The following is a 14582-nucleotide window of genomic DNA, read 5'->3' as shown; positions in this document are numbered from 1 at the left end:
AATGAATAAAAAAAAAAAGCCCATACAATGAATGGGCAGCCTGTGATTGGCTGCTGAGCGCTCTCTCAGCCAATTGCTGACTGGCTGAGAGAGCGCTCAGCCAATCACAGGCCGCCCATTCATTGTATGGGCTTTTTTTTTTTTTACTGACAGCTCCCGGCCGGCTCCCCCTGCCCGGCTCTATGCCGCCTGTGTCCCCCGCAGCGTCCCCAGCCCCCCCCTGCTCCCTCTACCGCCGCGCCGCCCCACTAGGTCCCAAGTCGGGTGGTCGGACGTGCAGCAGGTCCGACCACCCGACGCAGATCCGATGCGCACGGGACCGCGCATCGGATCTGAGGGGACATCAAAACTAGCCGATTTTGGTCCGATTTCGGCCAGATCCGACTGCATACCCTCCAACTATACCGAATTTGCCGGTACAGTACCGTTTTTTAACAGTCTGTACCGGCAAATTCTAATAGTACCGAATGTACCGATTTTTGTACGTCTGAGCTGGCGTCACAGTCACTCTCATGTGCGCCGCTTCCTTCTCCTGGCTCCCGGTCCCCAGCTCCCTCTGTGGTATGCCTCCTGTGGTGCGCTGCCGGCTCCCTGGCTTTCCCCCACCCGTTCCCAATAGTGCAGCATTGCGCATGGTGCCAGGCGTCATGACTTCACGCGCCAGCTCCGCGCACAGTGACACTCTTCAAAGCTCAGCCCTCCCTCAGTCTCTTGGCGTGAATCTGCCGCCCTGAGGGAGAGGGGTGCGGTGGCAGGCCAGCCAGCCCCGGCGCACGTGACTGGGGGGACATCTTAGCATCGGAGGAGGCTCCTGGCCCGGCTGCCACGTCTCCAGCACTGTAAGCACTGCCGCTTAGGCTACATGTAAATAATAAATCTCCACACAAATTATAAATCTGTGTGAGGCACTACCTCACACAGGAGATTTTAAACTAGGCGACGGGGGGGTGGGGGCAGCAAGACATTATGGGACCATCAGGGAGAGAAGCCGGACTGGGATCAGGAATCATATGGGGGAAGGAGATGGGGGGGGGGGGACGGAGACATAGACAAAGTCCTGGGACATAACAAGGGTATAATCGGGGGTAACTCTCAGGGTGCATCAGGAATGTCATGTAATAAAATGTTATGTTGTAACAGTCACGTTACCCCATTACAGTTCTTAGGTACAGATGATCTTAGTATACGGGAAGGAGGGAATGACAGAGGAAGAATTCCCGGAACTATGGAGAGGGCAGGCAGTGTGCATGGTGGGGAGGCCTGTAGAGAGTCTATTGAAGGGGAGAGGGGAAAGAGGAAGCTAGTAAAAAATTCAAATGGGTCCTGGGGTGAAACTAATCACAATATTAGAGCCATATCTAAAAATAAACATAAATTAAAATGCTTACTGGCTAATGCAAGAAGCTTAGTGAGTAAAATCGGGGAGCTTGAAACGGTGATCAGTAGGGATGACTACGACATCATTGGTATTACAGAAACATGGTGTAATGAGTCGCATGACTGGGCATTAAACATGGAGGGATATACACTCTACAGGAAAGACAGGGAAAATAGAAGGGGCGGGGGTGTGTGCCTATATGTAAATAATAACTTAACATCATGTGAGAAAAATATGAGCACAGACCTGGAAGACGACAACTCGGAGATAGTGTGGGCAGAGATAACCGACAATAATAAGAAACCAAAAAACAAATTTATAATAGGGGTATGCTATAGACCACCAAATATAAATGAAAGGGAAGAGTCTCTTCTTTTAAACCAAATCAAACAAGCATCAAATCAGGGTCAGGTATTAATTATGGGGGATTTTAATTTACCCGACATTGATTGGGAAAACGAAACAGGTAAATCAGCAAGAAGCAATGGGTTCTTAAGCTTACTTAAAGACCAGTTTATTACACAAACGGTAGAAACTCCAACTCGTGATGAGGCACTCTTGGACTTAGTATTAACAAATAACACAGACTTAGTTTCAAACACAAAAGTAATTGAACAATTAGGGAATAGTGATCACAATATGGTTTCACTGGAAATCAACTTCAGTAAATTACATCAAAAAGGATCTGCAAAAATACTAAACTTCAGAAAAGCGAACTTTGAATTATTCAGGGAAGCCCTAAAAGGAATTGGGTGGGAAACGGTTATGGAGGGAAAAAATGCAGAGGAAATGTGGGATACTCTAAAAAAGGTGCTTGATTCACTAACTATTGAATACATTCCTAAAGTAACTAAAGGTAAATTCAACAAAAAAAAGCCACCATGGTTGGACAAAGAAGTAAGGTCAGCTATCAACAATAAAACCAGAGCCTTTAAATTCTATAAAAATAACTTGAATGAGGAGGCATTCGCAAAATACAAAGAATCAAACAAAACTTGTAAAGGGGTAATCAAAGCAGCTAAAATATTATATGAAGAGTGCATAGCCACTGAAAGCAAAACCAACCCAAAGAAGTTTTTTAAATACATAAATAGTAAACGTTTAATTAAGGAAAACATAGGCCCACTAACTGATACTAGTAGAAAAAGTGTTACTGAGGACAAGGGAAAAGCAAAACTGTTAAATGAGTTCTTCTCATCAGTATTTACTAAGGGAGAGCAGACTGTGGAACGAACATTTACCACAAACGGGACAAATAAGCCAGATCTCATTGTGGATTTCACGCCGAAAGAAATAATACTGAGGCTAAGCAAACTAAGGGATGAACTAGCTACCCCCCTACATTATATCTTTAGCAAGTCACTATCGTCAGGTATAGTACCAAAAGATTGGAGAATAGCAGAGGTAGTGCCAATATTCAAAAAAGGAAAAAAGGAAGATCCAGCTAATTACAGACCCGTTAGTTTAACATCAATTGTGGGTAAACTATTTGAAGGATTTTTAAGGGATGGTATCCAGGAATATTTAGATCATCACCGTCTACTCAGTACTAACCAACATGGGTTCGTGAAAAATCGTTCATGCCAAACTAATCTACTAGGGTTCTATGAAGAGGTTAGCAAAAACCTCGATAATGGAAATGCTGTAGATGTGATTTTCCTAGATTTTGCTAAAGCATTTGATACTGTCCCACACAAGAGATTGATTAATAAAATGGAGAACCTAGGATTGGGTGAAAATATCTGCAGATGGGTAGGGAATTGGCTATGTAATAGAGAACAAAGAGTGGTTGTGAATGGTGCCGTATCAGATATGATACCGGAACTAAGTGGAGTGCCCCAGGGTTCGGTTTTGGGGCCCGTTTTGTTTAACATTTTTATTAACGATATTGGGATAGGGTTACTCAGCAATGTATCCATCTTTACGGACGATACAAAACTTAGCAAAGTCATCAAATCACCAGAAGATGTCACCATGCTTCAAAATGATCTTGCAATTCTAGATGAATGGGCAAAAAAATGGAAGATGAGGTTCAATGTAGATAAATGTAAGGTTATGCACCTTGGGAGACACAACCAGTGTGCAAGTTACAACCTTAGCGGAGAGGAACTGGGTAATTCCATACTTGAAAAGGATCTAGGAGTCCAAATAGACAGCAATCTAGGATGTAGTGCCCATTGTAATGTAGCTACAAAAAAGGCCAACAAAATTCTGGCATGTATTAAGAGGGGAATGGAAACTAGGGACTCAAGGGTAATTATGCCACTATATAAAGCATTGGTGAGACCTCACCTAGAGTACGGAGTACAGTTCTGGGCCCCACACTATAAAAAGGACATCATAGAATTAGAAAAAGTCCAAAGGCGAGCAACAAAGCTTATTAAGGGAATGGAGAATTTAAGCTACGGGGAGAGATTAAGCAATTTGGGACTATTTACATTAGAAAAGAGACGTTTAAGGGGGGACATGCTTAACATGTACAAGTATATCAAGGGCCAATATAAGGAACTGTCACACACCCTATTTTCTACTAGAAAGGAATCTAGGACGCGAGGGCATGAGTATAGATTAGAAGAAAAAAGATTTCATTCAGCTAGTAGAAAGAATTTCTTTACGGTCAGAACAGTCAAACTCTGGAACTCTCTTCCCAGAGAGGTGGTAACGGCTGGCTCATTAAATGCGTTCAAGGCAAAGTTGGACAAACATTTACTGGAGAAAAACATCCATGGGTACAAATAAGAAATATAATTTGTCTGTAAAATACCAGAACCAACCAAATCAGCAATGGATATCTATACCAGGTTGAACTAGATGGACGCAAGTCTTTTTTCAGCCTTACCTACTATGTAACTACGTAACTACCTGCTCTGGCTGCAGCTCATGGTGGCTTGGTGGGCTGCTCTGGTATATTAAATAAGTATACTTAATATACTTATATTTATTAAATAAAAGTATATTAAATATACTTAATTATTTTTAATATGCCAGCAGACCACCAAGCCACCATGTGACATGAGCTGCAGGCAGCAGCTCATGTCACGGTGGCTTACTACAGCTGCCAACTGTGACTAGGGCCCTGTCCCACCCCCTGTCAAAGGCCTGCCCACACATCACAGCAATCAGCTGGTTATTTTATTTTAAATGCCCAGCTCATACACATACGAAAAGAGGATGGCCACGCCCCTTACAAGTGGACACACCCACTTTACTCATGGCCACGCCCCCTTTCGAGTGTGTACCGATTTCCCTTCTTCAGATGTTGGAGGGTATGCGACTGATCTGGCTGAAATCTGACCAAAATCGGCTAGTGTATGGGGGCCTTAACAAATCATTCTTTGTGTACGCATGATAAATGACTTGATACATTTGTGAACTATATCTGATCGCTTCCGGCATTGTTCCGTGTGTATGCACCTTAAGTGTAATTGTGTTATTCCAGAGAGCTTTATATAAAGTAACAATACAGTGATTGGCCATTCATCAAATAAATAGGACAATCTGAGCTATTGGTGGGTAGACCCATTTCAGACTATCTCCATAACCTGCCATGTATAGAAATGACATTATCTCCAAGCGCTGGTGATCTGTCTCTCTGTATACATTAAGCTGGACCCTGTTCAGACTGCACTGTTACCCAGGTCCATGCTGAAAACGTGGCCCAGGTAATTTTTATCTGCCCTTTCCAACCAAAACGTGACATGGGTAAGGTTGCCTCCCCAATTAGCCGGGTTTAACTTTTGGTAGAAAGGTGAATCCGTAATCAGACATTCCTTGTTAAAAGCAATTCAGCTCTGCCTATATGGTTTCATTTAGCGCTGGCCACACCTAGTTACATATCTATACGGCCAGAGGTAGCTGAAGGAAGGGACGTACAGTAGGTACCGCATTGTATAGACTGCGACAGGCACCATTACCATAAGTCACTTGTCATGCAGACCATAAGGCAGCAGGGGAATAAAGAACGCTGGATGCTTCCATATTACAGCTCCAACCAATCAGCCTCTAACTGGCACGTGTTTGGAAACTTATAGTTAGGGGCAGATTGGAAAGAGCACCGTTTATCATTTGCAAGGAGTTTTAAATAGCTAAAACTTGTTGATTAATGGGCCCCTAAGTAACTGGTAGGTTGAAAACATGCAAAGAAAAGAGCAAATCACCACCAGGTGATGAAGGCGCTTGGTGGGGGTGGTTGTTTTTTGTGGGCTGCTCACACTGAGGGGAGGTTCAATCCCCAAGTGTTGTAGATGCAAAATGAGGAATAGGGGGGTGTGTGGAGCGCCCAAAAAATTGGTATGAATACTAAAACATTGAATTATGTTTACAGTTAATAAAAATATAAACTTAAAATGAATTGAATTAAATAAGGTTGATCAATTGGGTATCACAAAGTATGAATTAATTTAATCATCACATCAAAATGAGAATAATAATAAAAATTAATTAATAAAAGTACACATAAAATTTGACATATAACATAATCATATTGCACTTATGATAGAAGTAATAGGCATACAGTAAACCACTTGTCTATATTGAAAGTTATTATGAGCAATGGATACTTAAGTGAGTCCCGCTTGTTCCAAATTAGTGCTGTCCTTTTGTTCGGGTTTGATGTCCCCTTGTCTGGACATTGGATTGGATTAAACCAGCCTTCCTTTTGTCCCCCCCACAAACATACCACTATTCATGCCGGCAGCCTCCACCTGGATGTACAAATTGGGTAACCCACTACCTGTTAATTTCTGGAGCCTTCCTTCCGTGAAGTGAGGTATTTCCATCTTGCCCACCAGTGGAATCAGAGACCAAGGCCTCCAGCAGGAACAACCAGATACCCACAAGTACCAGCCGAACCCCAATTCCATACCCATTCCCAGTCAAGCACCTCCCCTTTCCCCCATCCTCCACGTGGGGACATCAAACCCGAACAAAAGGACAGCACTACTTTGGAACAAGCGGGACTCACTTAAGTATCCATAATTCCTAATAACTTTCAATATAAGACAAGTGGTTTACTGTATGCCTATTACTTCTCTCATAAGTGCAATATGATTATGTTATATGTCAAATTTTATGTGTACTTTTATTCATTTGTATTATTTGATGTGATAATTTAATTAATTCATACTTTGTGATACCCAATTGATCAACCTTATTTAATTAAATTCATTTTAAGTTTATCTTTTTATTAACTGTAAACATAATTCAATGTTTTAGTATTCATACCAATTTTTTGGGCGCTCCACACCCCCCCCTATTCCTCAGGTTGAAAACATGTACACACAGGTTTTGTATAGCTGTGAAATCTCAGAAAATATGGAATAGACCTCCAACATTATGCAGCATAAGTATGGATGGATTGAAAACAGCGGTTTTATAAACAGATAAATGGCCAAATGCAGCTTTAGTATCTTGATAATAAACTCAACCGTACAGGTTGTCAGTATACGGGTGACTGAACACTCCTTCCGGTATATAAACCCCAATTTTAAAGGTGTTAAACTTTAAAAAAAATATGGTCTAGTACGTAATGAAATTCTGGATGTAGGCGCTCTCTATACAGACATAAATGCAGGTAGGGAAAAAATATAAATTACTTCCCTTATCTGGTCGGGAGTGAAGTTTTCTTCAAGATACTTTTTTTCCCCTTTGTTTCTCTTTGTTTCTTCTTTAGTTTAGGCTGGGGTCTATCTTCTCCTTGGAGGTTTCCCCGAAAACATAAAAGAGAATGTATGCAATAGGTTATATTCTATTAATCTTGAAAAAATGAAGATTTTTCAAGTTCCTGAAGTGTAATGATCGGGCGTACCCAACTCACTATTGGGATAGGATAGATGTACATATAAAGGTATCTTTTGTGCTGGGTAACGCACCAGTACTCACGATGTTAGTAGCTGTGTGACACACAAAAAGGTATCTTTCTTGTCTTTTTCTTTTTTCTGACAAAAGCATTTATTTCAAGTACACAGCAAACAATTTCAAATAAAAGATCCAAAAAAGATAAAATATGCTGTTTGAACCACAATTAGGTTTACAGGTGGTGATAATGTGAGGTCAACAACTTAAACCGGTGTTCCGGATCCCAGAAAAAGAGGACCAGCACATATACACTCACCTGATCCAAAACGTAGTCCTTCAGCTCATGCACATTCAGTTAGAGTCGACATGTTTCAAGACAAAAAGTCTCTTCATCAGGGCTCCACTGACTATGTGCAATGAATGGGGTTTTATATCCATTCCCCCTCCCACTTCCGGTTTCCCAAAACCGGAAGTAAAGTCGTCCTCTGGTGGGGAAATACATGCTAAATACAAATGATTTGAAAATGGGCCAAATGTTATAAATGTGTCCGCTCAAGTGACCCTCCATAGGGCGCTACAGTGCGGCTATATCCCGCTGTGTCTATGAAGCGGAGTTCGGCCGCGTGTGACGCGGCTAACCACTACTTCCGGTCGCGTGTTTTCCAGCGGGTGACGCGGCTTCCGGTCACTTCCGGTGACGCGTTCCGCGGTAAAGTTGCACCGCATGTTTCACAGCTTATAGACTTCCGGTCGGATCTATCGGTCCGTGTAGTTAAAGTCCTCTTGGCAACTGGTCACTGAAAGATAGTTCCTTCTTTCATCAACTTGTATTGAAATCTTGATAATGGTCGCTTCATTCAATTTAACTTGTATAGAAAGGGATGGTAATATAGAGGATTTAAGAACATCATTAGCAGCATAGGTGGAGAAAGGGAAATATAGTATAAAATCTAAAACATCCAAAAAGTTTATAAGAACCATTTAAGTTCGAAGTCGTGGTTTAAACCTAGAGGGGTGAGGGTTTTAAATTTGTAAATAAGTTTCATCTGAAGATAGACCCCAGCCTAAACTAAAGAAGAAACAAAGAGAAACAAAGGGGAAAAAAAGTATCTTGAAGAAAACTTCACTCCCGACCAGATAAGGGAAGTCATTTATATTTTTTCCCTACCTGCATTTATGTCTGTATAGAGAGCGCCTACATCCAGAATTTCATTACGTACTAGACCATTCACTTATATTGGGAGTCAATAGGGTAAGACTCCAGGAAATTCTGAAGGGCGAACTTGAAATCATCTAGCGCCACGCTAACCTCCACATCTATCCTTGTTTTAAAAAAAATATATTGCTTGCCAATTTTCACACCTATTTTGACAAATGCCCTTGGCACTCAAAGGGTTTATTATAAACTAGGTGATTCATTGCGCCCTATGGGCGCTCTTCACACGGTCGTTTGAACGTGTGAACGCCTTTAGTGTGTGAAATCTGGTTTGTGAACGCCTTTAGTGTGTGAAATCTGGTGAAATCTGGTTTGTATTCTATGGAGGATTACCTGTATTGGTACTGTAGTTAGAGGTTTCACTTTTAAGATGAAAAGGGCATTTGATTGTGAAGAGGGTGCAGGTTATTTTGTTGGTATGAACAGTGCTTACAGACGATGGGCGTCTGTGGTGTTGGTGTTGCTGGTTGCAGGGGTAATGCGGTATGTAGAGGGGCAGGTGCAGTGTTTTTACAGGTGGATTTTGGGGATGCAGTGTGTGGTGAAAGGCCCCCCCCCTTGGCTTGGTGACGTTGGAGGGGCATTTTTTTTGCGAGTAGTGGAGTTGGAGGAGCATGTAGGTGGTGTGGGGTGCCGGACGGGTTCCCCACTGTCGGGATCCTGACAGTCGTTTACCCGATGTCGGGATCCCGACTGTCAAAACGCAGACAGCCGGGTGCCTGACGGCCACCCGCTGTTTTCCCTCGTGGGGGTCCATGACCCCCATAGAGGGAGAATAGAATAGGTGGCTCGCAAGGGGCTTTTTTGCACTCGTCATGCTTTCTGACTCCGGGCAGTCGGGATCCCGACGTTGGGATAATGACTGTCGGGATCCCGACTGTCGGAGTCCCATACCACACCCGGTGGTGTGGGTGTGTGAGGTGCAGGGGTGAGGGTGCTGGAGTTGGAGTTGGGAGTTGGGTGGTAGTGGTTGATGGCAGTGTTGGAGGGGCTGTTGTGGGGTTTTGGGGTGGGTTAGGGAAGGGGTTTGGGCATGTTGTGGATGTGTGAAAGGCTGGTGTAGCATTGGTGGGGGAGGGGTGGTGTGGGAGGGGCGGTTGTCATGTTTGTGCAAGTGGATCGTGGGGTAAATTTATGCCTCGAGTCCTCATTTTAATATGCAAAAAGTTTCGAAGTGCAGGTTGACTATTGTTTTATTAATGTCTATGATCACAATTGTAACTCTACAACAAGGCAAACATCCATTCTCTGCATTACGGGCCTTTTGTGTATTAGGTATTGATCTTTATGCCCCAACATGCCCGTGATATGGCGAGGAAACCTTTTGTCAGTCAGAATGTTCCCAGTCACGTATTCAGGTTGTTAATGAAAGAGCAACTGCTAAGATTGTATTATCATTATGTGTACAACCCAACCTCGCACGGAAAGTACCTGAAATCCTCAGATTTATCATACCTGTCATCTCTTGGATTATTGCAGCTAGTAAATGCTGGGAGCCTTCATGATGTCCATGTCAGTGTGTGTCTTGTGTGGAAGGACCCCCCTTACCGAATCCACCCGCATGGCCTCGTGGGTAAGGACTGTCATGATGGCATTTGCGAGATCATACTGCATCCAGATGAAGGACAGACCGAGCACAGGTAAGAATGAACAGTAATGCCACAGATTTCCACTTTAGGTACAGACCATAAATAAATGGACTGCATTCAGTATCTGCCCTCACTATGTAAACCCTACTGTCACCCGGCTCGGACCCTGGACACAGAACAGGGTTTGAAGTCGAGTGTTCAGCACTTACACCTGTTCACACCTGGGTGATGGACTTGGGTTATTCCGTTGTCGTCACCTTCACACTGGAGCTGGGTCTACAAGTGACCCGGGTCTTCCACCTGACGGTGGATGCTGGGAGATGCACATTACATAGCACTGTATACTTAGCAGCTTTTGAGCTGTGCTGATCGGGACAAATACATGCACCTGAAATTAGGGGGGTGGCTGACACTGGGTCATGCTCCAGCGCACACACAGCTGACCATGACAACTGAGCTGTGTATGATCTTTATCAAGCATTGCGTTATTTGTTCTGGTCACACCAGTGGCAGTACGGCACAAAGCACGGACATCACTGGCGCACTTGGGTCCAGCATTAAGCTGTTGTCATGCATGATAGAGATACCTGCAGTCCCATACCTACATGTAGCATCACTATGTAGCTAGTGGGACACTAGCATTACCCGACGTTGCGCACCTCTTAATGCCAAGGAACGCTGGTCACCTTCACGTCCCAGTGGAACAAGCTCTCGTCGCATTATATTCATTTCTGGCTATTTACATTTACTTTTCTAAAACACATGGTAGATTTTTTTGTTTTGTTTATCGTTGTGAATTAAGCTTAGTTGTTGCAATTAAATTAATTAATTTTATTTATTCTAGCTCTTGCTGACCAAGTCTCATTACAGCATATTTTCTCCCCCCCTCTAGTTTTAGTAATCTGGGAATCCAGTGTATTCGGAAAAAGGAGATCGAGTCGTCTGTCAAATCGAGACTCAAGTTGGGAATAGACCCCTACAACGGTGAGCTGTGACTCCAGTGCATGGCGGCATAGCTAGATTTCGCACTGCAGAGAATGCTGGTCCGCTCTGCTTCTCACACCTGCATTCATCGGGTTGTGCCACAGAGTGAAAGTGGAGGGTGTAACCTGCATAGCATTACAGGAATGAGATGAGATCCAATCTCTGCCCTCTGGTGGTGAGATAGAGAAGTCCTTTTGTATGTAGCAGTGGCCTTTAAACCCTCTCTAAATGCAAGCTATCCTATTATCACTTTTGGTTGTGGTCATCCTGCCAAATAACACTTTGGGCCCAATTCAGACCTGCTCTGAGGGAAAAATCATTCAACATCGAATGTTTTTTGCAGCCTTCGCTCTTACTTTTCATATGGCAGCTATCCGCTGAATTGGAGGCAGGTGCTGACGTCAGCCACCTACCCCGAGGATGCATGGGGACGCCCAGCATTTCCATGGAACCACGCCCATAAAACACTGGGTGGTCTACTGCATATTCCCCCTTCCCACCCACCATTGAGCGAATGCTCCAACGAGTGTGACACTTGCAGAAGGCGCTCGCTCCGGAGGCTTGCATATTCGCACATGCGCCAACCCCCACCATTGTCCAGCATACCTAATTTGGACCTTCTGAACTTCTCCCACTTGGAGTCATACAGTATAAGCCAGGCATGTCCAAACTGGCCCTCCAGCTGTTGTGAAACTACACGTCCCATCATGCCTTGCCACAGATTTGCTATTAGGGAATGCTAAAACTATGGCAAGGCATGCTGGGATGTGTAGTTTCACAACAGCTGGAGGGCCAGAGTTTGGACATGCCTGGTATAAGCATTTAGTTCATGGAACAACTAGGCCAAAATATTATGAAGGGAATTGTGCTTTCCAGTGACGCTTATGTCTATCCTGTAAAACAGAGAAGGTTCTGTCTCTTTAACTGGCATTTAATATTTTTACATATTTGAAGTTAACACTGTGGTTTCTTCCCCATTAGCTGGCATGTGGCGTCACCATGAAGAGGTGGATCTCAATGTGGTCAGGCTTTGCTTCCAAGCTTGGTATACATCGCCAATGGGTCAAAGAAATTATATCAGCCCTGTGTTGTCTGAGCCAGTGTATGATAAGAGTAAGTCGCAGTGGACACTTACTGAGTATGTTGTCTCAATATAAAATATTCCTGCCTTTCCAATAAACTATTTCCCCTATTCGCTCTTGTTCTGGGCAAGGGAATTATTTTCATATATATTCTTTTAGAATCCACCAACACATCGGAGCTGAAGATCTGCCGGATGAATAAATACACTGGGCGTTGTGATGGTGGAGAAGAGATTTACATATTGTGTGATAAGGTGCAGAAAGGTGAGAGGACAGTGGCCAAGATACAGGGAGTGATGCATGTTCTGTGTGATGCAGGGGAGAAAGGTGAGAGGACAGTGGCCAAGATACAGGGAGTGATGCATGTTCTGTGTGATGCAGGGGAGAAAGGTGAGAGGACAGTGGCCAAGATACAGGGAGTGACGCATGTTCTGTGTGATTAAGGGGAGAAAGGTGAGAGGACAGTGACTGAGATACAGGGAGTGACACATTTTATTTGTGACGCAGGGAAGAAAGGTGTGAGGACAGTGGCTGAGATACAGGGAGTGACACATTTTATGTGTGATCCAAGGGAGAAAGGTGAGAGGACAGTGGCTGAGATACAGGGAGTGACACATTTTATGTGTGATCCAGGGGAGAAAGGTGTGAGGACAGTGCCCGAGATACAGGGAGTGACACATTTTCTATGTGATCCAGGGAAGAAAGGTGAGAGGACAGTGGCTGAGATATAGGGAGTGAATCATTTTCTGTGTGATCCAGGGGAGAAAGGTGAGAGGACAGTGACTGAGATATAGGGAGTGAATCCTTTTATGTGTGATCCAGGGGAGAAAGGTGAGAGGACAGTGACTGAGAAAATATATAGGTGCAAAGAAAAAAGTAGATAAAAAAAATGTAAAGATTAAAATTTGTCTCTGTATGCCGTTGTTTTAAAATTTTAATTAGTTCTCCATTATTAGTATATGTGTTATTACTGGGTTAATGTGTAGTTCTGATCTTTTGCAGCACTTATAGTGTATCGTGTGTTGCTGCCAGTGGGTTGCAGCTTACATAAACCAGCTTGTTTTGTGTGTTTAGATGTGTACTTCTTTCTTTTTACTATATGTTCTGATAAAAGATTCTTTCTGTGCCCCTATATATTTTCTTTTCTTCACATATTTACTATCAATAAGTTTTTAATACTTCACTCCCTATATCCCTAATACAGGGCATTTATACACTTATACTCAGTGCTCAAAATGGAAATGTGGTGGTATGGAAAAATAAAGGATTTAGTTATGCGCTACAGAAAAAAGGGGCATGTCTTTAAGGGATCCGGTATGTAATCCCGGCGGTCGGGATCCCGGCGTTCAGAATCCCGACGCCGGAATCCCGACAGCCGAAATGCCGACAAGGGGGGGACGTGGATCGCCCCCCCCTTGCAGGCTCGCTGCGCTCGCCACGCTATTTTATTCTCCCTCCAGGGGTGTCGTGGACACCCCAGGAGGGAGAAAGTGTCGGCATTTCGGCGGTCGGGATTCCGGCGTCGGGATTCTGAACGCCGGGATCCCGACCGCCGGGATCTTAACTGCATCCCGTCTTTAAGTATAGCGTACCACACCACATACCTCTTATACACTACACTAGTAGGACCCCTTATACTATCTAGTACTAGTGCCCCACACGGTATGAGCCAAAATTCAATGACAGCAAGGACAAAGGGACAGGGAGAGTGATAGCAGAGAGAGAGAGTGACAACGGGGACACAGAGAGAGTGACAGCGGGGACACAGGGACAGCCACATATGTATATTGGGCATCATGATGTATGGCATATGTATAATGGGCATCACGGTGCGTGGCATATGTATAATGGGCATCATGGTGTGTGGCATATGTATAATGGGCATTATGGTGTGTGGCATATGTATAATGAGCATCACTGTGTGTGGCATATGCTCATTATACATATGCCACACACCTTGATGCCCATTATACATATGCCCCACACCGTGATGCCCATTACAGATATGCACAACTGAGATGCCCATTACATATAATGGCACATAAGTGCCGCTTACCGACATGCTCATGGCTAGGGGGGTTCTTTCTCAATGCCAGGTGTAACATGGCTGATTCCAGGGGCTTCCTGCTTGATGCCAGAGTTGTCATACTCAATGCCAAGGAGGTTTAATGCTTGTTGCCAATGGAGTTTACATGCTCCTTGCCAGGGGGAAGCAGTCTGACAGCCGGGCAGAGAGGGGTGTGCTGTTAGCTTAGAAAAAAAGCAGTGCCATACCGGTGTATGCCAGCCCACTTCGAGCACTGCCTATTCTACAAGGTAGAATTAGTTACCTGTAGAAAACAAGACTAATGGTACCTGACAGGACAAATTGCTTTTAAAAGGATTACTAATATAGAATTGCATTTGATAACAATTAGAATGAGATCTTCTGGCTGAAGAGTGCATTGGTTTGAAACTGATTTTTTTCTTCTTTTGGTGTTTATCTGATATTTGAAAATCAGCTGACAGCACCTTGCAATAGTGAAGTAACAACTATA

General features: G+C 43.7%; 1 protein-coding gene across 1 annotated transcript in view; it reads left to right on the top strand.

Annotated features, from left to right (window-relative positions):
* RELB (RELB proto-oncogene, NF-kB subunit) overlaps window positions 1-14582 on the top strand; it is a 35310-nt gene that overhangs the window by 15353 nt on the left and 5375 nt on the right. The window contains exons 4-7 of the mRNA XM_083159635.1: window positions 9870-10030; window positions 10872-10963; window positions 11945-12076; window positions 12205-12309. Of these exons, the coding sequence (XP_083015761.1) occupies window positions 9870-10030; window positions 10872-10963; window positions 11945-12076; window positions 12205-12309 (490 nt within the window). The remainder of the gene's footprint in view (window positions 1-9869; window positions 10031-10871; window positions 10964-11944; window positions 12077-12204; window positions 12310-14582) is intronic.

Source organism: Crinia signifera, chromosome 9 (genome assembly GCF_055691185.1).
Source record: "Crinia signifera chromosome 9, ASM5569118v1, whole genome shotgun sequence".
NCBI classification, from domain to species: domain Eukaryota; kingdom Metazoa; phylum Chordata; class Amphibia; order Anura; family Myobatrachidae; genus Crinia; species Crinia signifera.
This window is presented reverse-complemented; position numbering and strand designations above follow the sequence as displayed.